A 25,000-nucleotide genomic window follows, 5' to 3' on the forward strand; every position below is an offset into this window, starting at 1 on the left:
TCAGCCACTTGTCCACCTCCCTCTAGTGCCTCTGGTGCCTCTGCTGCCCATTCTGTATCACTTGTAGGCTGGCTTGGTGATGGAGGCTGGATGGGGGATAGGTGCTGGCTGGGGGATGTAGGCTGGAGGGGTGAGGTTGGCTGGATGGGGGATGGGTGCTGGACGGGGGAAGGAGGCAGGATGGGGGAAGGAGGCAGGATGGGGGAAGGAGGGTCAAATTGTGTGACAGGATGGAAGGGGGAGGTAGTTTCAGAGTGGCTTTGGGAATGATAGGGTGAGGGTGGGGGGGTGTTTTTTTGGGACACAGCGGGTGATGGCGGCAGAGAGGGGAATTTAGCCAAAGAGTGGGCTTGGGCTGGAGAGGGGGATTGGGCAGGAGAGGCTGAGGTGGGTGGAGAGGGGGATTGTGCAGGAGAGGCAGAGGTGGCAGGAGAGGGGGATTGGGCAGGAGAGGTGGTGTGGCGTGGAGAGGGGGATTGTGAAAGAGAGTGTGCGTGGGCTGGTGAGGGGGACTGGGAAAGAGAGTGGCCTTGGGCAGGAGAGGGGGATTTGGCCGGAGAGGGGGATTGGGCAGGAGAGGGGGTGTGGGCTGGAGAGGGGGATTGGGCCGGAGAGGGGGATTGGGCAGGAGAGGGGGTGTGGGCTGGAGAGGGGGATTGGGCCGGAGAGGGGGATTGGGCAGGAGAGGGGGTGTGGGCTGGAGAGGGGGATTGGGCCGGAGAGGGGGATTGGGCAGGAGAGGGGGTGTGGGCTGGAGAGGGGGATTGGGCAGGAGAGGGGGATTGGGCAGGAGAGGGGGAGGGTGATCGTGAAGGGGATGGGGAATGTTGCTGGGGTTGCCTCCCAGCACCAGCACCTTGCCGTTGTGCTCGCCCTATAATGACATATGTTAAATTTAATAATAAACATAATCATTTTGAACCACAGCATATTCCTATTACTCTGTTCTGTACCATGTTAAAGAGACAGGGGTAACATTACTAAGTTAGTTAAATATCTTTTATGGTGATGTTGGCCTTATCAAACAATCCTATTCTAACTAAACTTTATTAAATACCTTCTATCCATTAAAAACTATATTCACATTTTTAAGTCTAAACAACATCCCCAGTTCAAAAATAAACCAACATTTTGTTAAAAGAAAAAACCACTGAGCAGTTATTTTTGTACAGTTTTCTGCCTGTGTAGTAATTTTGCACAACAACATACAGTCAGTACCATACCTCCCAACATGAGTCTCTCCAGGAGGGACAGAATGTTCTGCTCCGTCACTTCACTCTTAATGTATGATTGCCATCACTTGTGCAGAGAAAACTTGAGATAAAAAATTAAGTGACAAATCCCTAAGCAGAGTATTCTGTTCCTCTTGCAAAAGGTAATGTTGTGAGGTATGCATCACTGCTTAACCTACCTACACACACTCATGCTAATTGTAGTTGTGCACATTTTTGCACTCACACTTAACGAAAGTATGCAAATGTTATGCGTAAAACTCGTCATGGCACGAAATGTAACTTACTGCGGACACGTAGGTTCCGGATCTGTTGGCGGAGCTCCGCCAGGAGGTCTGGCGTGCGCCTCCGCAGGTCGCTCCAGCGCCTCTCCAATTGAATGATGCTTCTGCGGCTGCGGAGGCGGCTCCGTAACAGGCGGCGGACCTCCGCGTAGGCCTCGCGTTTAACCCTATTTGGGATAAATTGCCCTACGCGGCCTATGCGTCGGTCCATCACCGCCACTAGCATGCGGAGCTCCCGCCGGGTGAAGGGTGCTGCACGCATCATGGCAATGGCGTTTTCCTTATTTGGGCATATATTTATAGTGTGTGTTAGCATGTGATTGGTCTAAAATCTATGCTGTCATTTAAATAAACTTTATTGATGTCTGCAATGCTGTGAAGAGCACAGTGGTTAGTTCGCTAGAGCGGAAATACGCAGTCGCGGAAGAGCAGTATAAAACTCGAAACTATTCTCACAAAACCCCCATCACAAACACACACACACACACACACACACACACACACACACACACACACACACACACACACACACACACACACACACACACACACACTTTGTATTCAATTAACACATAAATCTGTGTACTCACCACATTTTGTGTGATAAATCAGCTGCACAGTCACAAAGTGCCAAACATTTAGTAACATATGTTGGTGTTTATTTAAAAATAAAAGAGGATTATAAAATAAAATAAAAAAGGACACTATTTAGCAACGTCACATTATTAAATTCAAAGAAAAAACATTGTAAGCTTAACATGTTTGTTTTTTAACAAAAAAACATAATAATATATTCACACACACCCTAACAATTACACAATGACCTTACAATAGTGACCTAAATGACATCTGTGCAAAATGAGCATAAGCATACAGTGTTTTTTAGTCATTTCTAAAAGTTGATCAAAATACACTATACCTGAAATATTCTTGCACAATGCTTGCCCTTACTTCACTTCCCCTCTGGGAAACAGTCCCACCACCAAATCTCCGGCCAACCCCTGGCTCCTCATCTGGCAATTCCTCTGTTTGTGGAAGCTCAACGCGACTCCTTACCGCGATGTTATGGAGTATAGCGCACAGGACCACTATTTTACTTGCCATCTCCGGCGAATACATGATGTCGCCACCAGTGCGGTGGAGCACACGAAAACGTCCTTTAAGGATCCCAATTGTGCGCTCTACCAGCTGTCTAGTGGCAGTAAGCGCGGAGTTAAATGCCGTCTGTGGTCCTGGCCTGGGCTTACGGTAAGGAGTCATGAGCCAGGGGGTGCAAGGATATCCACGGTCTCCTGTTTGATGAGATTAAATTAGAATGAGAATATTATGTAGTTGTAAAAAATTGGCAGTAAAATATGTTTAAAAACTCACCCAATAACCACATGTCTTGTCGTTGACTTGATCTTAATCTCTGCCATATCCCTGATTGTCTAATGACATAGGCATCATGTGAGTTTCCAGGAAACTTGGCATTCAGGGAAAGGATCTGGAGGGATGGCCCACAAACAACCATTACATTCAGAGAATGAAACAGTTTCCTGTTTCTATAAATTTCTTCATTATGTCTTGGTGGCACAATAGCAACATGTGTGCCATCCACAACCCCAATAACATGTGGGAAGCGACTACCACCTTCCTCAAATTGCTGCTTCACCACATCTAGGGCCCCATCATCCAAAGGCATAGCAATAAATTGCTTCACACGCTTTATGAAAGCCTGGCTGACACGCCGCAGGACCTTACTGAACTGTCCCTGCGACATGCCAACCAGGTCTCCCACAACATGTTGGTATGAACCTGTGGCAACAAAATGTAACACAGCAAGGAATTGTGTCAATGGTGGTATTGCTGTAGGATACCGAATTGAAGACTCCAGATCACTCTCTATTATGGAGAGAGTGTCTAGGATTAGATGAGGTGGCAGCCTGTATCTACGCAAAACCAAATCATCTGGCATCCCAAAAAGGAGGACACGGGTACGGAAAATTGGTGGCCTAGCACGCCTCCGTTGCCTTGGTTGATGAGGAGCCGGTTGCGGTTGGCGGGCTGGCAGTAGGGGTGGGAGTGCTTCCGTGGGTTGGGGTGGGAGGGCTTCAGCAGCCACAAATACCGACATCACCAACTTAAAATAAAGATAAGAATATTGAGAATAAGACAATTAAAAAACACACATTGACATCCATAATCAAAGTAAAAGTGTCTGGGTGTTAACTTACTGCAGGAGCATACGACATTTCTTCTGGAATCAATTACGGACCAAGTATAAATTTTGTAAAAAAAGTGAAAGCACAAATTAGATTTTTGTTTAAAACATAGGTTAACCAAACAAAAACACAATTTGTAAACAAGCCAAACATACACATATAATAAGAACAAAACTATATATTAAAAAAAATAAGTAAAAATACTGAAAAAAATGTTAAAAGTGTAAACAACATTCTAGACAAAATGGATCCCTTTAGTAGCTAATACAGGCAAGAACAGCCCTACTTTGAGCCAAAAAAAAAAAAAAATTGTGATTACAAACATAATAAAATCACTTTGAACACACACATACTCCACAACACACAGGCCTAGGGTACTTACCTGCTCAAGAAAGCACCAGTGATTCATTTCTTAGGCAGGGCCAAATAAATCAGGCTAATTTGCCACCAAAAGAAATTCGGATCAAGTCTCCAAAAAGAAATACCTACAAGAGACACACAAGGAGGCTAAGAGCACATATAGACAAATACCACAAAGAGACACAAACACAGGCCTAGGGTACTTACCTCTTCAATAATACAGAAGAGAATTTCTTCTTAGGCAGGGCCAAAAAAATCAGGCTAATTTGCAACAAAAAGAAAATTGGATCAAGTCTCTAAAAAGAAATACCTACAAGAGACACACAAGGAGGCTAAGAGCACATATAGACAAATACCACAAAGAGACACAAACACAGGCCTAGGGTACTTACCTGCTCAATAATACAGAAGAGAATTTCTTCTTAGGCAGGGCCAAAAAAATCATGCTAATTTGCAACAAAAAGAAAATTGGATCAAGTCTCCAAAAAGAAATACCTACAAGAGACACACAAGGAGGCTAAGAGCACATATAGACAAATACCACAAAGAGACACAAACACAGGCCTAGGGTACTTACCTGCTCAATAATACAGAAGAGAATTTCTTCTTAGGCAGGGCCAAAAAAATCAGGCTAATTTGCAACAAAAAGAAAATTGGATCAAGTCTCCAAAAAGAAATACCTACAAGAGACACACAAGGAGGCTAAGAGCACATATAGACAAATACCACAAAGAGACACAAACACAGGCCTAGGGTACTTACCTGCTCAATAATACAGAAGATAATTTCTTCTTAGGCAAGGCCAAAAAAAATCAGGCTAATTTGCAACAAAAAGAAAATTGGATCAAGTCTCCAAAAAGAAATACCTACAAGAGACACACAAGGAGGCTAAGAGCACATATAGACAAATACCACAAAGAGACACAAACACAGGCCTAGGGTACTTACCTGCTCAATAATACAGAAGAGAATTTCTTCTTAGGCAGGGCCAAAAAAATCAGGCTAATTTGCAACAAAAAGAAAATTGGATCAAGTCTCCAAAAAGAAATACCTACAAGAGACACACAAGGAGGCTAAGAGCACATATAGACAAATACCACAAAGAGACACAAACACAGGCCTAGGGTACTTACCTGCTCAATAATACAGAAGAGAATTTCTTCTTAGGCAGGGCCAAATAAATCAGGCTAATTTGCCACAAAAAGAAAATTGGATCAAGTCTCCAAAAAGAAATACCTACAAGAGACACACAAAATAATTTGAATAAATTAAAAATAAAATGTTAAATAACAAATACAAACAGATATCCTACCAAATACTGTAACACACCTGCATTGCACCAACAAACATACTTGCCTAAATAAAAAATTAATGCAGGAATACTCACAAACGAAACTTCGCATAAAAAACGCATACGCTGTACATGCTATAAGCTAATAAACGGAAAACTGTATGCTTGACAATGCTAAAATTACTCACTCTGCAAAGTACAAAAGACCACCTTCTAACACCAAACACAGCAACTCCTTTCATCACACACACACTCACAGCGTGCAAACCAGGCCCTTAAATAAGCAGTACAATCAGTAACAGTATTAGCATACTGTACACCTGTGTGAATTAACGCGGCGCACGTAGGTATAAATAGGCACACACCTGGGCGTACAGACGACATCTGCAACATGGCTACTCATGGGGATTTAGCAGCAGAGATGGACCACATTATGCAGCAGCAGATAGCATTGACAAAAAAACGCATAGAATGCCAGAAACGAATGCTGGAATCCGCCTCTGTGGAATTGGAAGAGGCAGGACCCAGTACTCAGGAAATTCCAGCTTCTGAGCCCCAACAATTAAGTGGGGTTACCCTGGCAGACACACATACTGGCCAAACTGAGGGAGAATCATCATTAGCCACACAAGCACAACATACAGAAGCTGCTAGTGACGAGGAAGATGGTGAGGAGCAACAGGAGCAAAGCTCACAGGCTACCTCCAGACGAAAAAAAAGACAGCCAGCATTCACTAAGAGGGAGTTGCGTGTTTTGGTCACGCAGGCCATGTCCAAAATACATAGAGGACCGAAAAACATGGGTGCTGCTACGAAAGATCGCATCTGGAGGGACATCACACATTCTGTGAATGAAGTCGGCTCTATCGTCAGAACATCACAGGAAGTTAGACGACAGTAAGTGCATCTTGGCAGTCCATTCTCTGTGCTAAGTAGTCTTAAAAATGTAGTTACATGTGATGTTGTGTATAGCAAACAAAAGCAGAACATGTGTCCTATATATTTATTACCTTAAATAATAATACTCTACCTTGCCCCTATTTTACCAAACATATGTAGTTGGGCCGACTTCAAATCCCGCCTGAAGGGCAAGAGGTCTGCGGAGTGGAATGCCTCAAGGGCTACAGGTGGAGGACCAGCTGTCGCTGTGGAGTTTACCGACTTGGAGGAGATGGCGATGGACTGTGTGAGTTATGAGGAGGGCCAAGGGGTGTCTCATATGGACACGGACCTGCCTGAGATCCTGACGGAACATGACTTTCCTGGTAAGTTTACACACTTATTTGTCTGGTATTTAAACTGTATTACAAAAACAAAAAATAATTCTTTATTGTACTCTTTTCCCACACATTCTTCTATTTGCAAACCACATAACACAGCACAGGGGGGTGAGCAGTTTGAGTCACAGGAGGGTTATGTGGCTGAGGCTGAGGTGGAGGGACCTAGTGGGTCTGGCAGTGTGGGCCGACAAATCCCACCTCTGCAGGTTCCAACTGGCCCCCCCACCCAACCCTCTGCTATCCCGGAGATCCTGCTTGAAATAGCTAGGTATGGTGAGAGCCTAAATGCTTTTCAAGACGGGGTCATCCGGGAGGTAAGCCAGATAGCTGTCCGGCTCACTGAGCACCGAACCAGTGTTGAGCAAGGTGTTGCTCAACTCTGCCAAGGTCTGGCAGAGATCAGGCAGGGACAAGAACAACTTGCCTCCTCATTCCAAAACCTTGCAAATAACATCTTGCAAGGGCTCCAGGCCATCGCTGTCTCCCTTGCCCACAGTGGCAGAGAGCCACCCACATCGGCTCCCTCCCCTGCCCCTGCCCAGGAAGAAGATCCCACTGGGCAGGGCCCACGAAGGTCGCTCCGCAGACCAAGCCAAGAAGAACAGCCTCAGGCAGGGCGAAAAAAAAGAAAGTGATGTCTCTCCAGATGGGCAGCACCCATGTTTTTCATGTTGTCTCTATGTTATTTTGGAGTTGCCTTGTGTGGCCAGAATGGCTAACTCCCTCTTAGTGAAATGTATTAATAATGTTTGGAGGTATTGTAGCCTGTGAGCTTTTTTTCTTAAACACCAGAGCCATCTTCCGCTTACTAGTGTGCTATGTATTGATGTGTTTGTGTGGTGGATCCTAATTCTTTCTCAGTTGGCCCAATATATTTGTCTGGCAGGGTGTTTAATATTTTTTTTTGGACATAAAATTATCATTTGGTCAGAAGCTGGATTTTTCCCAGTACTGAGTTCTGCTATATCATTTGTGTCAGTGCCATCTGCTTGCTGCTTGGTCCATCTCTGCCTGTGATACTCACCTGTAGCCATGTTGTTTTGAGGACAAAATATATTACTACAGTAATAAAAAAATAAAAAATAAAACATTGTTGTACTTTATTCAAGGTAATGCATTAGGTAAATCTTAGTTCAAGAAAGATTAAGTAAGCATATAGACACTTGTGGAACAAGGGAAAAATCTGCAAATTTTAAAAACAATTGCATCTTTACAAATCCTACAGGTATGCCTTGCACCACACTTTAATGTCCGTATTAATTAAAATGACACAACTCTTTTTTTTATTTTCTATGGGCAACAGGACATCATTTAAAACATTGACAGATATTATAAACAAAGATTAAAGTATCATTTTTGCACAAAATTAAGTGTATGCTGCATTATGTTGGTCTGAAAATTTAGAATATACAAACGGCACAGTTTATTTAGGTTAAATGTAGCAGCTTTTTAATTACATTTTTGTTATTTTCACTTGTTTGCATTTGGTAGTCTTACACACATTAAAACCTGCCCTTTACAGAAAAGTTTACACACAAACTTGAACACAAATAACAACCTTATTTGGCAGTGTGACAGATTTATATGTGATTAGAATAAACATGTAATGTGGGTTCAGACAATTGCTGTTTGCTGACTTTCATCTGAGCAGTATTTAACAAGTAATTGGCAAACAGATGAATGTGCTCTCCAATTAACTGCTAATTAGTGCATACACACTTGTAACACTACTTCGCAAATGCTGAGTAACTGCAGACCTACTCTGCTGCTGCGTGAAGATTGCAACGGATTCCTATGTTAGGTTTAACAGCGACAATGTATTTTTGCGAAAAACACGCCTATTGCTAGTTGCATACTCCCACACTGTACGCCCACTTTCACGCCCATGTCGGACCATTGCGAAGTCTCGCCTCTGCCACGCCTCCGCCACTCCCCGTTTTCGTTTCTGAGTAACGTGTGGTTTTCTTTTTAGTATTTCTGCACAAGTGTCGTATCGGTGTGCTCGCGCATGCGTATTTACGCTTTTGCGCATGCGCAGTTAGTTGATTTATTGCCGTTTGCGATGTGATGAATCTCTGCGATCAACTCGGAATGAGGGCCAAGGTGCATATGAAACATAAATGCATTCTGTGCTTAGATTTAGGTCCCATCACCATGATATCTCATTACAGTATGCAATTATTCCAAAATACGGAAAAATCCGATATCCAAAATACCTCTGGTCCCAAGCATTTTGGATAAGGGATACTCAACCTGTGTATATATATATATATATATATATAGTCCATGGAAGCAGCCCGGCACTCCGTGGTCCCCGTAGGGGTATTTGCTCCGGTGCCCTCCTAAGGGTATGGCAGCCCCAATATGCAAGATGGAGAGAGACGGCGGCACTCAGAGACTTTCACTTCCAAGTTAATCAAAGCAAAAAGTGCATTTAATCGTCAACGTGTCGGGGGACGAACCCCCTTCCTCAGGACACTGAGTTTGCAGTGTCCTGAGGAAGGGGGTTCGTCCCCCGAAGCGTTGACGATTAAATGCACTTTTTGCTTTGATTAACTTGGAAGTGAAAGTCTCTGAGTGCCGCCGTCTCTCTCCATCTTATATATATATATATATATATATATATATATATATATATATATATATATATATAATTTGTACTATATTAATATGGTGGCACTAATTTGTTTTATTTGGTTATTCATTTTAAATGCTCAAAATACTGTGCTTTATTATTAATTTTAGAGAGAGCACCAGATTCTTATTTAGTTCGCACAGGGACACTAAAGTTTTAAGTACATTGGGGATCATTCTGACCCGATCGTACGCTGCAGTTTATCGCAGCAGTGCGATTGGGTCAGAACTGTGCATGCGCCGACGCATGCCAGACGGCCGAAGACTGTCGGGCCGCTACGATCACCTCTGCCTGATTGACAGGCAGAGGCGATCGCTGGGCGGGGGGGGGGGGGGAGCCGAACGGCGGCGTTTCGTGGGCGCGGCCCGGCCAACGCAGGCATGGCTAGACAGAACGGGGGGCGGGCCACAGCGGCTGCTAGACGTTGCACGCAGCCGCTGCAGGTCGGGGAGCGATGAGTAGCTCCCGGCCAGCTCGCTAAAGCTGCGCTGGTTGGGAGCTACTCTTGAAGTGCAAAGGCATCGCCGCTGTGCAATGCCTTTGCACTTCTGTGGGGGGGGGGGCAGACTGACATGCGGGGCGGGATAGCCCTATGCTGGGTATCCCCCCGCATGTCAGTGTGAATGATCGTAGCTGTGCTAAATTTAGCACAGCTACGATCATCTCGGAATTACCCCTATTGTACCCTGGTAGTCACAGCCCAGGGTCACCAACGTTGGCCAATTTATCTCAAACGAAAGAGGACCGCATTTTTTTCAGGTCCCACCTACCAGGGAATCAGACCCAGTGTTGAATAGCAGAGGCCTGTTGTAGAAGGGGAAGGAGGGACTGGTGTATCTATACTGTGTTCAGAGTGTAGGGTGCACACAGGCCTTCAGATAAATGGCACCTGCACAGCAGCTAGCAAGAACACCGCCATTGTGCCAGTGTCTCTGCTCTCTTCTGTGTACATGCCATGTTTCCATAAATATGGTGCCATCATGAACCGGTATCTGTGGGTTAGCTCAATGCACACAGGCCCCCATCTCCCCTCCCCAGGTGGGAGGGGCTATTAGTTTTATTTGTCATTTTTATTTCAGCCCAAACTGCTGGCCACTAGGCAATGCTGCAGTTATCTTCATTGTGAAGCGGGGGAAGGGGGCCACAATGGCACGTTTCACTGCAAATAGCTTTATCAACAGCCTTTATCGCCCACGTCACTCGGCTGTGGGAGACTTGCCCCCTCTTCCGGGGCAGCCAGGACCGTTACCCGATTTTTGGGATTGAGTTACTACCCGCAAACTGTGGATAATGCATCTGGGGGGATTAAAGGTTAAAAATAAATTTGCATTGATTTGCCACAATTTGCAGCAAGTTAGAATTTACTCCAAAAAGCGTATTTATTACATTTACCCCAATGCGTTTTAGTGAAATGCATATTTATGTGTGACTTTACATGAAAATTACATTATCAGCTCATTAATATGAGATAGCCTGAGGCAACCACATTTATATTTACATTTAGGATATTTAGAGAAATGACAAATTTCCTTCTACATTATGGCCCTCATTCCGAGTTGTTCGCTCGCTAGCTGATTTTAGCAGCAGTGCACACGTTAGGCCGCCGCCCTCTGGGAGTGTATCTTAGCTTAGCAGAAGTGCAAACGAAAGATTTTCAGAATTGCTACTAAAAATTTTCATGCAGTTTCTGAGTAGCTCCAGACCTACTCACAGATTGCGATCACTGCAGTGTGTTCAGTTCCTGGTTTGACGTCACAAACACGCCCTGCGTTCGGCCAGCCACTCCCCGTTTCTCCAGACACTCCCGCGTTTTTCCCTGACACGCCTGCGTTTTTTAGCACACTCCCGGAAAACGCTCAGTTACCTCCTAGAAACGCCCCTTTCCTGTCAATCACTCACCGATCAGCAGTGCAACTGAAAAGCACCGCAGGATCAACAGCAAAACTGCGCGCTGCGTAAAATGCGCATGCGCATTTAGCAACAAATCGCAGCATAGCGAAAATCGGCAACGAGTGAACAACTCGGAATGACCACCAATATGAGGACTGGAACACGTGCTGTTCTCTCTGCGTTCTTTGTATATGTAAACGGTGGTAAATGTTCTTTATATACTCGTATTTGTAAATTTGCTGCTGTGTGTGGGTTGTTGGGACACAACTGGGAACACTGTGGGGTATTTGTACTAATTATCAGGTACGAGACGCTACTCTTATAATCTCTTATCACCACTATTCGCAGCAGTAAGGAATTATTCATCGCCAGGTTGTACTAAGATACACCTGCAGGGATAGGGGCTCCGATAGGAGGCTGTCCCTGTAGGGTGTAAGAAGTGAAGGGATAATGCAATCCCTTCATTTCTCCTTCAGGAACCATTCTGTGCATGTGCAGTACGCTGACCAGGCGTAAGTGGTGAGTACCAGGGAGGGATCTTGCAAATCCCTCTCCTGGTGCCTTTTGTGGAAAGCAGACCATCGGCAATCTGGAGGTGACAGTACCTACCGGGGCCAACCTCTGAAATTGGTAAATTTGGAATAAACGCAGTCCCCATAGAAATCTATGGGAACTGCTTTTGCGAGTGAAAACTGGAGATATATCTGGAGATATCTGGTAAGGCATAAAGAAGTGATAAACCAGTGATATGTGCAAGGTGATAAACGCACCAGCCAATCAGCTCCTAACTTAAATTTACATATTAGCGTTGATTGGCTGGTGCGTTTATCACCTTGCACATATCACTGGTTTATCACTTCCTTATGCCTTCTCCAGATTAATACATCTGCCCCAGAGGGGCAGATGTATTAACCTGGAGAAGGGATAAAGAAGTGATAAGCGCAAGGTGATAACGCACCAGCCAATCATTACAGATTTGAAAAATGACAGTTAGGAGCTGACTGGCAGGTGCGTTATCACATTGCACTTATCACTGCTTTATCACCTCTTTATCCCTTCTCTAGGTTAATACATCTGCCCCAATGTTTTTAAAACTCTCAATCAAAACAAATGTATTACTTTGTCATTTCCCAGGTGTCTGCACAATTTCATATGATATAACAAACTGGACACAAGCAGACAGGCGAAAACTAAACAAGACATCCTCACCTCCAGTATACCCGGCTATAACTGTAAAAGCTTATACTGCAGAACAAGTTGGTAAGTGACCCCCGTAGATGTAAAGGCCGGGATGTAATGGGAGCCGAGTTTTGTGTCCGGGAAAAAAAGTCGGACAAACTTGGACATTATAATGCGTGACCTCTTCCCAGAACTCGGACAATGGGCCTTATTCTGCTTCAGTTGGAAAATTGCAAATTCGCGAATAAACCACGCGCATGCACGAAAGCCGCATTGCGATCACGGGCCCAGCAAAGTGTGATTGCATAGCGATTGCCAGGGAGTGACCGTTTGTGAGAGGTTACATGGCGTCTGTGGGGAGTGGTTGGGAAATCGCAGATGTGTCATGTCCGTTTTCGGGCCGTGTATCTGACGTCCGTTGCAACGGATTGCGACTAAAAACATGGCGCCGGAGCGACTGCATTCTCATTATCCTGAGTAGCCCTGCTTCAGCCGCATCTGACGATGGTGCTCGATTACTGCATATGCAGCGCACTAATGCGTCTTTTTCCCTTCTGGGCAGGTCTTCACGTGTGTTTTTAAGCAGAAGCAGGATTGAGAATCTCACTTTCTGTCTTAATAGCGATCGAAACTAAATGAAGTTCAATGTCGGCATTTTTAGAGCAGGAAGCGTCCGACTTTTTCAGACCAACCGGAACGCGTCTTTTAGTATAACAGTTGCGCAGTGTGGGATAAAGTCACCCATTGGCACCCAAAATTCCCATGATTGAAGCAACACACACCCTATATGAACTCAGATCCTGCTGATTAAAATTATATGCGGCATGGCTGTACTCTGGTGGTCATTCCGAGTTGATCGCTAGCTGCATTTGTTCGCTGTGCAGCGAAGAGGCAAAAAAAAAGTAACTTCTGCGCATGCGTATACGGCGCAATGCGCACGCGTGAAGTAATATTACAACGAACGATGTCGTTTCACACAAGGTCTAGTGAAGCTTTTCAGTCGCACTGGTGGCCGCAGAGTGATTGACATGAAGTGGGCGTTTCTGGGTGTCAACTGGCCGTTTTTAGGGAGTGTTCGAAAAAACGTAGGCGTGCCTTGAAAAACGTAGGCATGGCTGTATGAACGCAGGGCGTGTTTGTGACATCAAAACAGGAACTGAATAGTCTGAAGTGATCGCAAGCGCTGAGTAGGTTTTGAGCTACTCTAAAACTGCACAAAAAATTATGTTGCCGCTCTGCAATCCTTTCGTTCGCACTTCTGCTAAGCTAAAATACACTAGCAGACAAACAATTGGGAAGCTGCTCAATCATACCTGGAGGTAATTATATATCAGGTGCTGGAAGGGGGAGGGGTCACAGACAAACAACAGACAAAGAGGAAGGGGGGTGCAAATCCCCAACCCCCAAATTCCCTTCCGCACACTGAAAATTACCTGTAACAATCCCTGAACCTATCTGGTAATAAAATTCAGAGAATTCGTCACAAATGTTTGCAAACACATGTTTAGCTGCTGGCCACTTCACGGCTTCTCTGATACAGCAGTCCTAACCTACATAATAGCAGTGCCCACATAGGGCCATGTAATTTGTCACAGTACGCCTCATGATAAAGGCTTTTACTAAAACACTTCCAAACAGAGAGCTAACTTACCCAGGAGCCACCCCCAGGATCTCCCATTGGCACTACAAGGAACAGCATGCCTTCCAAATGCTGCTCCCATTCAATGCCTCATGCACACAAGCAGACAAACAATTGGGAAGCTGCTCAATCATACCTGGAGGTAATTATATATCAGGTGCTGGAAGGGGGAGGGGTCACAGACAAACAACAGACAAAGAGGAAGGGGGGTGCAAATCCCCAACCCCCAAATTCCCTTCCGCACACTGAAAATTACCTGTAACAATCCCTGAACCTATCTGGTAATAAAATTCAGAGAATTCGTCACAAATGTTTGCAAACACATGTTTAGCTGCTGGCCACTTCACGGCTTCTCTGATACAGCAGTCCTAACCTACATAATAGCAGTGCCCACATAGGGCCATGTAATTTGTCACAGTACGCCTCATGATAAAGGCTTTTACTAAAACACTTCCAAACAGAGAGCTAACTTACCCAGGAGCCACCCCCAGGATCTCCCATTGGCACTACAAGGAACAGCATGCCTTCCAAATGCTGCTCCCATTCAATGCCTCATGCACACAAGCAGACAAACAATTGGGAAGCTGCTCAATCATACCTGGAGGTAATTATATATCAGGTGCTGGAAGGGGGAGGGGTCACAGACAAACAACAGACAAAGAGGAAGGGGGGTGCAAATCCCCAACCCCCAAATTCCCTTCCGCACACTGAAAATTACCTGTAACAATCCCTGAACCTATCTGGTAATAAAATTCAGAGAATTCGTCACAAATGTTTGCAAACACATGTTTAGCTGCTGGCCACTTCACGGCTTCTCTGATACAGCAGTCCTAACCTACATAATAGCAGTGCCCACATAGGGCCATGTAATTTGTCACAGTACGCCTCATGATAAAGGCTTTTACTAAAACACTTCCAAACAGAGAGCTAACTTACCCAGGAGCCACCCCCAGGATCTCCCATTGGCACTACAAGGAACAGCATGCCTTCCAAATGCTGCTCCCATTCAATGCCTCATGCACACAAGCAGACAAACAATTGGGAAGCTGCTCAATCATACCTGGAGGTAATTATATATCAGGTGCTGGAAGGGGGAGGGGTCACAGACAAACAACAGACAAAGAGGAAGGGGGGTGCAAATCCCCAACCCCCAAATTCCCTTCCGCACACTGAAAATTACCTGTAACAATCCCTGAACCTATCTGGTAATAAAATTCAGAGAATTCGTCACAAATGTTTGCAAACACATGTTTAGCTGCTGGCCACTTCACGGCTTCTCTGATACAGCAGTCCTAACCTACATAATAGCAGTGCCCACATAGGGCCATGTAATTTGTCACAGTACGCCTCATGATAAAGGCTTTTACTAAAACACTTCCAAACAGAGAGCTAACTTACCCAGGAGCCACCCCCAGGATCTCCCATTGGCACTACAAGGAACAGCATGCCTTCCAAATGCTGCTCCCATTCAATGCCTCATGCACACAAGCAGACAAACAATTGGGAAGCTGCTCAATCATACCTGGAGGTAATTATATATCAGGTGCTGGAAGGGGGAGGGGTCACAGACAAACAACAGACAAAGAGGAAGGGGGGTGCAAATCCCCAACCCCCAAATTCCCTTCCGCACACTGAAAATTACCTGTAACAATCCCTGAACCTATCTGGTAATAAAATTCAGAGAATTCGTCACAAATGTTTGCAAACACATGTTTAGCTGCTGGCCACTTCACGGCTTCTCTGATACAGCAGTCCTAACCTACATAATAGCAGTGCCCACATAGGGCCATGTAATTTGTCACAGTACGCCTCATGATAAAGGCTTTTACTAAGCTAAAATACACTCCCAGTGGGCGGTGGCATAGCGTTTGCACGGCTGCTAAAAACTGCTAGCGAGCGATCAACTCGGAATGACCACCTCTGTGTGTAATAGCAGCTGTATTGGTATAGCAAATGATGTTACAGTGTTTGGCAGGAAAACACTGTAGCATAACATTCCGTATGCTGATACCAGAGCTGTAACCAGACTTTTTGGTGCCCTGTGCCAGAGAGAGAATCGGCGCCCCCCCCCCATTTTTCCAATATTGACATAAGGCGCATGTCTCGTGGGGAATGGGCATGACAAGAGTGATCCCAGAAAACGCCCATGCTATGATGCCCCTTCCCACATTATATGTATATGTATGTATGTATATATATATATATATATATATATATATTTCTCTTACGTCCTAGAGGATGCTGGGGACTCCGTAAGGACCATGGGGTATAGACGGGCTCCGCAGGAGATAGGGCACCTAAAAAGAACTTTGACTATGGGTGTGCACTGGCTCCTCCCTCTATGCCCCTCCTCCAGACCTCAATTAGATCTTGTGTCCAGAGGAGAATGGGTGCACTGCAGAGAGCTCTCCAGAGTTTTCTGTGGAAAAATAATTTTGTTAGGTTTTTTATTTTCAGGGAGTCCTGTTGGCAACAGGCTCCCTGCATCGTGGGACCGAGGAGAGAGAAGCAGAGCTGGCTTGTTAAGTTGGGCACTACTTCTAAGGCTACTGGACACCATTAGCTCCAGAGGGAGTCGGAACACAGGTCTCACCTGGGGTTCGTCCCGGAGCCGCGCCGCCGTCCTCCTCACAGATGCTGAAGATAGAAGCCGGGTGAGTATGAGAAGGCAAAGAAGACATCAGGCGGCAGAAGACATCAGATCTTCATGAGGTAAGCGCGCAGCGGTAAGCTGCGCGCCATTGCTCCCAGTCACACACACACAAGCAGGCACTGAGGGGTGCAGGGCGCAAATATTCCTCATATTTGGCATTGATAAGTATGGATTAGGCTGTGGCACAGTAAATCCGGTAACCCCCGCCATTTTTTTATAGAAAGTTGATGGGACTGAAGCCCGCCGTCGGGTGGGCGGGGATTGATCCTCAGCACTAACCAGCGCCATTTTCTCCACAGAGACTGCATGAGGAAACGCTGGCTCCCTGGAAAAAAGGGGAGGGGGGCACTTTGGCGACGCAGTGAGTGGAGATTATAATTATATACATATAACAGCGCTATCTGGTCATATATTCCAGTGTTTTTAAGCGCTGGGTGTGTGCTGGCATACTCTATCTCTCTGTCTCTCCTAAGGGCCTGGTTGGGGTTTTGTCCCCTTATAGGTAACTCCCTGTGTGTGTGGGGTGTCGGTACGTGTGTGTCGACATGTCTGAGGCGGAAGGCTTCTCCAAGGAGGAGGTGGAGCAAATGAGTGGTGTGTCCCCGTCGTTTGTGCCGACTCCAGATTGGATGGATATGTGGCATACGTTGCATGCAAGTGTGGCATCTTTACATAAAAGGCTTGATAAGGCTGGTTTAGGGGGGACATCAGGCGGTCAATCCTCAGATTGGACCGACTCACAGGGTCCGTCGGGGTCTCAAAAGCATCCCTTAACACAAGACACTACTACCGACACGGATTCTGATTCCAGTGTCGACTATGACGAAGTAAAATTGCACCCTAGGGTGACTAAAACCATTCAGTGTATGATTGTGGCAATAAGGGATGTGTTGCATATTGTGGATGAACCCTCAGTCCCCGACACAAGGGTACACATGTTTAAGGAAAAGAAACAGATTATTAATTTTCCCACATCTCATGAATTAAATGAGTTCTTTGAAAAAGCTTGGGAGACTCCGGATAAGAGACCGCAGATCCCCAAAAGAATTTTTATGGCATACCCTTTCCCTAAGCAGGACAGGGAGATTTGGGAATCACCCCCCACTGTGGACAAGGCCCTGATGCGCTTGTCCAATAAAGTGGCGCTACCGTCTCCTGACACAGCGGCCCTTAAGGACCCTGCAGATCGCAGGCAAGAAACTACCTTAAAGGGTATTTATTCTCATACGGGTGCTGTGTTAAGACCGACGATTGCGTCGGCATGGGTGTGTAGCGCAATTGCAGCTTGGACAGAGGTGCTGACAGATCAATTTGATACCATGGATAAGGATACTATATTCCTAACTCTAGCCCATATAAAAAACGCAGTCTTATTTATGAGGGATGCTCAAAGGGACATTGGATTGCTAGAGTCTAGGGCCAATGCCTTGTCTATCTCAGCGAGAAGATCCTTATGGACTCGCCAATGGACGGGTGATGCGGATTCCAAAAAACATATGGAAGTACTACCCTATAAGGGTGATGTATTGTTTGGGGATGGGCTGATGGACCTGGTTTCCACAGCTACAGCAGGTAAATCAAATTTTTTATTATATATTCCCCAACAGCAAAAGAAAGCAACACCCTATCAGATGCAGTCCTTTCGGTCGCACAAGTCCAAAAGAGGTCGGGGATCCCCTTTCCTCGCCAGAGGTAAGGGCAGAGGCAAGAGAGCACCTGCTTCGGCAGGTGCCCAGGAACAAAAGTCCTCCCCGGCTGCTCCAAAAACCCACAGCATGACGCTGGGACTCCCATGAGGGAGTCCGCACCAGTGGGGGCACGTCTTCGACTTTTCAGTCAGGCCTGGGTCAGTTCGGACCTGAATCCCTGGGTGTTGGAAATAGTTTCCCAGGGTTACAAATTGGAATTTAAAGAGGTGCCCCCGCGCCGATTTTTCAAATCGGCCTTACCAGCTTCCACATCGGAAAGGGATGTAGTGTTAGCTGCAATTCAAATGCTGTGTATACAGCAAGTGATCATCAAGGTTCCCCTGCACCAGCAGGGAAGAGGTTACTATTCAACCCTATTTGTGGTCCCGAAACCGGACGGTACGGTCAGACCGATTTTGAATCTGAAATCCCTAAACCTGTACATAAAAAGATTCAAATTCAAAATGGAATCTCTCAGAGCAATAATAGCCAACATGGAGGAGGGGGAGTTTATGGTGTCTCTGGACATAAAGGATGCGTACCTTCATGTCCCCATATATGCCCCCCATCAGGAATACCTGAGATTCGCTGTACAGGATTGTCATTACCAATTTCAGACGTTGCCGTTTGGACTTTCCACGGCCCCGAGGATTTTCACCAAGATAATGGCGGAAATGATGGTGGTCCTGCGCAAACATGGAGTCACAATTATCCCATACTTGGACGATCTCCTGATAAAAGCGAGATCAAGGGAGATATTGCTGAGCAGTGTGGCGCTCTCTCTGAGAGTGCTCCAGCAACACGGTTGGATTCTAAATCTACCAAAGTCACAGTTGATTCCGACAACTCGACTGCCGTTCCTAGGTATGATACTGGATACGGAACAAATGAAGGTCTTCCTCCCAATAGAGAAAGCCCAAGACATCCAGAACATGGTCAGAGAACTGCTAAAACCGAAAAGGGTGTCAGTTCACCAATGCACTCGAGTTCTGGGGAAAATGGTGGCGGCCTACGAGGCCATTCCCTTCGGAAGGTTCCATACAAGGACTTTTCAATGGGACCTTCTGGACAAGTGGTCCGGGTCCCATCTGCATTTACATCGGAAAATATCTCTGTTCCCAGGAACCAGAGTGTCCCTCCTGTGGTGGTTGCAAAGTGCTCACCTGCTGGTGGGTCGCCGGTTCGGGATTCAGGACTGGATCCTGGTTACCACGGACGCGAGCCTCCGAGGATGGGGAGCAGTCACACAGGGAAAGACTTTTCAGGGTCTTTGGTCAGACCAGGAGTCCTGTCTACACATCAATGTGTTGGAACTCAGGGCCATTTACAACGGCCTTCGACAAGCGGAGAGTTTTCTTCGAAACCTTCCGGTTCTGATTCAATCAGACAATGTCACAGCAGTGGCTCATGTGAACCGCCAAGGCGGGACAAGAAGCAGAGTCGCGATGGCGGAAGCCACAAGGATCCTTCGCTGGGCGGAAAATCATGTAAGCGCTCTGTCGGCTGTCTTGATTCCGGGAGTGGACAACTGGGAAGCAGACTTCCTCAGCAGACACTATCTCCATCCAGGAGAGTGGGGACTTCATCAAGAAGTCTTTGCAGACGTAACACGTCTTTGGGGAACTCCTCAAATAGACATGATGGCGTCACGCCTCAACAAAAAACTTCGGAGGTATTGCGCCAGGTCTCGGGACCCTCAGGCAGTAGCAGTAGACGCACTGGTAACACCGTGGGTGTTCGAATCGGTCTACGTGTTCCTTCCTCTTCCTCTCATCACGAAAGTGTTGAGGATCATAAGACGAAGAAGAGTACAGACGATACTCGTTGTCCCAGACTGGCCTTGAAGGGCTTGGTACTCGGAACTACAAGAGATGCTCACAGGAGACCCCTGGCCTCTTCCTCTGAGGGAAGACCTGTTGCAGCAGGGGCCCTGTGTATTTCAAGACTTACCGCGGTTACGTTTGACGGCATGGCGGTTGAACGCCGAATCCTAGCAAAAAAGGGGATTCCGGAAGAGGTCATCCCTACTTTAATAAAGGCTAGGCAGGAGGTGACAATAAAACATTATCACCGTATCTGGCGAAAGTATGTGTCTTGGTGTGAGACCAAGAATGCACCTACGGAAGATTTTCATTTGGGTCGTCTTCTCCACTTCCTACAGACGGGAGTGGATATGGGCCTGAAATTAGGCTCGGTTAAGGTACAGATTTCGGCCCTCTCGATTTTCATTCAGAAGGAATTGGCTTCTCTTCCAGAAGTCCAGACGTTTGTAAAGGGAGTGCTGCACATCCAGCCCCCTTTTGTGCCTCCAGTGGCACCATGGGACCTGAACGTGGTGTTGCAGTTCCTAAAATCACACTGGTTTGAACCGCTTAACAAGGGTGAGTTGAAATTTATTACCTGGAAGGTGGTAATGTTGTTGGCCTTAGCATCAGCAAGGCGAGTGTCAGAATTGGCGGCTCTATCACACAAGAGCCCCTACTTGATTTTTCATGTGGATCGAGCTGAATTGAGGACACGTCCGCAATTTTTGCCTAAAGTGGTTTCGTCGTTCCATATAAATCAACCTATAGTGGTGCCTGTGGCTACCGGTGACCTGGAGGATTCCAGATCCCTGGACGTAGTCAGGGCCTTAAAAATTTATGTAGCCAGGACGGCTAGAATTAGGAAAACAGAGGCTCTGTTTGTCCTGTATGCGGCCAATAAGATTGGCGTTCCTGCTTCAAAGCAGACTATTGCTCGCTGGATCTGTAATACGATTCAGCAGGCTCACTCTACGGCTGGATTGCCGGTACCAAATTCGGTTAAGGCCCATTCCACTAGGAAGGTGGGCTCTTCTTGGGCGGCTGCCCGAGGCGTCTCGGCTTTACAACTTTGCCGAGCGGCGACGTGGTCGGGGTCAAACACTTTTGCTAAATTCTACAAGTTTGATACCCTGGCTGATGAGGACCTAGCGTTTGCTCAGTCGGTGCTGCAGAGTCGTCCGCACTCTCCCGCCCGATTGGATGCTTTGGTATAAACCCCATGGTCCTTACGGAGTCCCCAGCATCCTCTAGGACGTAAGAGAAAATAAGATTTTAAACCTACCGGTAAATCTATTTCTCCTAGTCCGTAGAGGATGCTGGGCGCCCGTCCCAGTGCAGAAACTCTGCAAGACTTGTATATAGTTGTTGCTTACATAAGGGTTATGTTACAGTTGACATCGGTCTTGGACCGTTACTGTCGTTTGTTCATACTGTTAACTGGTTATGTATGTTCCAGGTTACATGGTATGATTGGTGTGGGCTGGTATGAATCTTGCCCTTGGATTGCTAAATCCTGCCTTGTATTGTCCATCTCCTCTGGGCACAGTTCTCTAACTGAGGTCTGGAGGAGGGGCATAGAGGGAGGAGCCAGTGCACACCCATAGTCAAAGTTCTTTTTAGGTGCCCTATCTCCTGCGGAGCCCGTCTATACCCCATGGTCCTTACGGAGTCCCCAGCATCCTCTACGGACTAGGAGAAATAGATTTACCGGTAGGTTTAAAATCTTATTATATACACATACACACACACACACACACACACACACACACACACACACACACACACACACACACACACACACACATATTTATAGACCACTGCAAAAAAGTGGATTTGTACACAAATCCTCTCTATACCACCTTCATACACTTAACTTGAGAGCTCCTTGATATTCAGTTACAATACCCGTTATTATATAGGAGAACATAATGACTTAGGGTCAGATGTATTAAGCCTGGAGAGGTGATAAAGCAGTGATAAATGCAAGGTGATAACGCACCAGCCAATCAGCTCCTAACTGTCAATGTACATATTGGAGCTGATTGGCTGGTGTGTTATCACCTTGCACTTATCACTGCTTTATCACTTCTCCAGGCTTAATACATCTGCCCCGAATGGAGGGAGTAAAACCTCCTTGGCTGGGGACGGAGCAGTATGACATGACAATCGGAAGGATAGTGTGTGGAGAGGGGACGTGCGATGGGCTAAATGGCTCAGGAGGCATTTTTCATATACTTTATACAGTCAAAACTCTGACACAAACGTTAGTATGACAGGAAAGGCTCTGCCTCACCTGCCTCACCCCACCGCACGTCACTGGTGTGGGGACAGTGGATAGTTCCAGATGTGACTGTTCTTTTAGATTGCCCTTTTTCTTCCTTTGTCTTCCCACCCTCCCGTCCCTTTCCTTTGTATCTTATTTGTAGTTGAGGCTTGGTTTAGGGTGTTAGTGGATGTGTTCGTTAGCTATTTTGTTTGGCAAACGAGCGGCAGGTTCTTGGTGTTTGACTTAGTAGTTGCAGTGTTAGTCGGTTTGGTGCTGTTTAGGTGCACTTACCTTCGTTGACTGTTAGATCTCCTGGACCACCCTTCAGGGGGCAGTGTCATCACCCTTCAGGGTGGGGAGTCAAGTTAGAAGGTCTGAGTGGATACCTACAGTATGTTTGGCTGGTAGTTTGAATTGATTTACGGATTGGGTTAGTTTATTAGCTAGGGGATTGACGTTAGATTTCAGCCGTTCTTTTTCTGGCCTCCATACTTTTATTCTGAAACTATCTTAATTACTGATTCATTTAATAAATAGCTAACAGCTTTTTTTGCCAAAATACAAGTCTCTGTGTCGTTATTTTATAGTATAAGTTGTTTTAATGTTTCAATGTTATGAGAGAGGTACGACCCTCAGCCATTAGGAGGTTTAACACATTTCAATACACTGCCAAACCCAGGATTCAAACCTATAACCCGTTGAATTCTAATCAAACACCCTACTCACTGCTAAGCTTCAAAAAGTTAGAATTCTCTCGTTTAGAATTCTCTACCTTTCGTTGCAAGGCCAAATAGCTCAATGAATAGATTGTCTGACTGCAATGCCACAGGCAATGGGTTAGAATCCTGGGTATGTCAGCATCTTGAAATGTAATAAAAGACAGTGTGACTGAATAACAAAGAAATGTCAAGTTGAGTTCATGAATGTTGTATAGGTATTAGCGACAGAAGGGGTCAGGATAGGAGACTGGGGCGGTCAGGAGATGTTGGGCTTCCAAAAGGGGGGAAGCTGTAAGTGAAAGTAATTAAAACACATAATTGGCAAGTGCCTCCAACAGCGCTCCCTACCCTGCAGCGCTATGTGCGCTGCCCCCTCCGCACACACCTAGTTATGGCCCTGGCTGATACTGCTTTAATTACACACAGAATATAGGCATGCAGCATATCATTTTAATCAGCAGGATCTGCTTGTGCATCCCTTTGTGAATAAGATGCATTTCCCAGGGGGAAAACGGCAAAAATGACATTTACAGAGCACAGACTATTTTGAGAGACCAGATGGATATATTCAATTGAAGTCAGATCCATTCCGACATGCATTTGTCGGAATGGGTCGACAAGGGCTATTCAATGGCCATCTCAATCCAACTTTAAAAAAAGTCGAATTGAGATGAGGGAACTTAGACGGGGGAGAGCCGCGGGGAGACGGGGGATCGCCGTGGGGAGACGGGGGAGAGCAGCGCTACAACATCTGGTACAGCAAGCGTAGCAGGAGGATGTGTCACAGCCGCCACTCGCGGCACCGTCCACCCGGCCCCAGCAAGCGAGGCCTAGCTATTCCGCCGATCCACGTGCTTTCCGACAAGTCAAATTCCCCGACTTGTCAGATAAAAAAGCCGGGGATTGAATAGCTCGGAACCCCTTCTGACCTGAAAAAGTCGAAAACTACAGAAATTCTGACAAGACAGCAGTTTCGACTTCAATTGAATATACGCCAAAGTATTTTGTTTGATTTTAGGGTTAGAAATAATTTGAATAATGTTTATTTGTTGTAAATGTGCTGTAATTGTGTCATTGTTTTTGATTGTCAACATTGACAAATACAACTCATCCAAAAATAACTAGCTCAGTATTTATGTGAGACTTTGTAGAGCTGTTTTGTGTGACATTTACATTGGTCGAGTTGTATGTTTAACATGGGGAAAATATCTGGATACAACTTTTCATGAACTCAAATGCTGTAACATTGGCCGAGTTTGCAAAATGTTTAACTTTTACGGCAAAATCAGACATTTTACAAACTCGTCTCCCGTTACATCCCGGCCAATATGTGTATAAATGAATGGTGTAGTCTACACTAGCTGGCCTTAGCTACAGGATTGAACTAGCAAACGGGTACAGTAACAACCCCTGGTGGGCCCCACTGCCTGGGGGCCCACCTCCTCCTCTAGGGATCCAATCAGGTACCAGACTGTGCACTTGAATTATACATTATACATATATATTATACTGCACAGGACTATGGTGTATTCTCTACAGTGCATTGCTGCTATTAATCTGGTTCATTATCATGCATGCACCAGCAGTATTTACTATATATGTACCTCAAGGGGCCCAGACCATGCACTCTCTAATGGTTAGCCAAACCTCTGTGGCGGCTGGTCACACCCCCTCTGGAGGTGGCCACACCCCAAAACATGGGCCCCTACCACTACATACCCCCAGAAAACCCCTATGGTGCATGCGTTACACAAAGCAGGGGTGCTGCTGTGATTGATTCAGGCGGTATTAGAAATGTGGCAGAAAGTGATGGGGGCGGGGCATTCCAGAAGCAGGGTGACTGGTATATATAAAATTCTTATTGGGTGGGGACCA

General features: G+C 45.9%; 1 protein-coding gene across 2 annotated transcripts in view; it reads left to right on the forward strand.

The window, feature by feature from the left end:
- The window catches only part of TMEM71 (transmembrane protein 71), an 81,824-nt gene that overhangs the window by 44,532 nt on the left and 12,292 nt on the right, over nucleotides 1-25,000 (forward strand). For both annotated transcript variants that reach the window (XM_063924772.1, XM_063924773.1), the window contains one exon: nucleotides 12,311-12,436. In XM_063924772.1, coding sequence (XP_063780842.1) covers nucleotides 12,311-12,436 — 126 coding nt within the window. The remainder of the gene's footprint in view (nucleotides 1-12,310; nucleotides 12,437-25,000) is intronic.

This window comes from Pseudophryne corroboree, chromosome 5 (genome assembly GCF_028390025.1).
Source record: "Pseudophryne corroboree isolate aPseCor3 chromosome 5, aPseCor3.hap2, whole genome shotgun sequence".
In the NCBI taxonomy this organism is placed as follows: Eukaryota; Metazoa; Chordata; class Amphibia; order Anura; family Myobatrachidae; genus Pseudophryne; species Pseudophryne corroboree.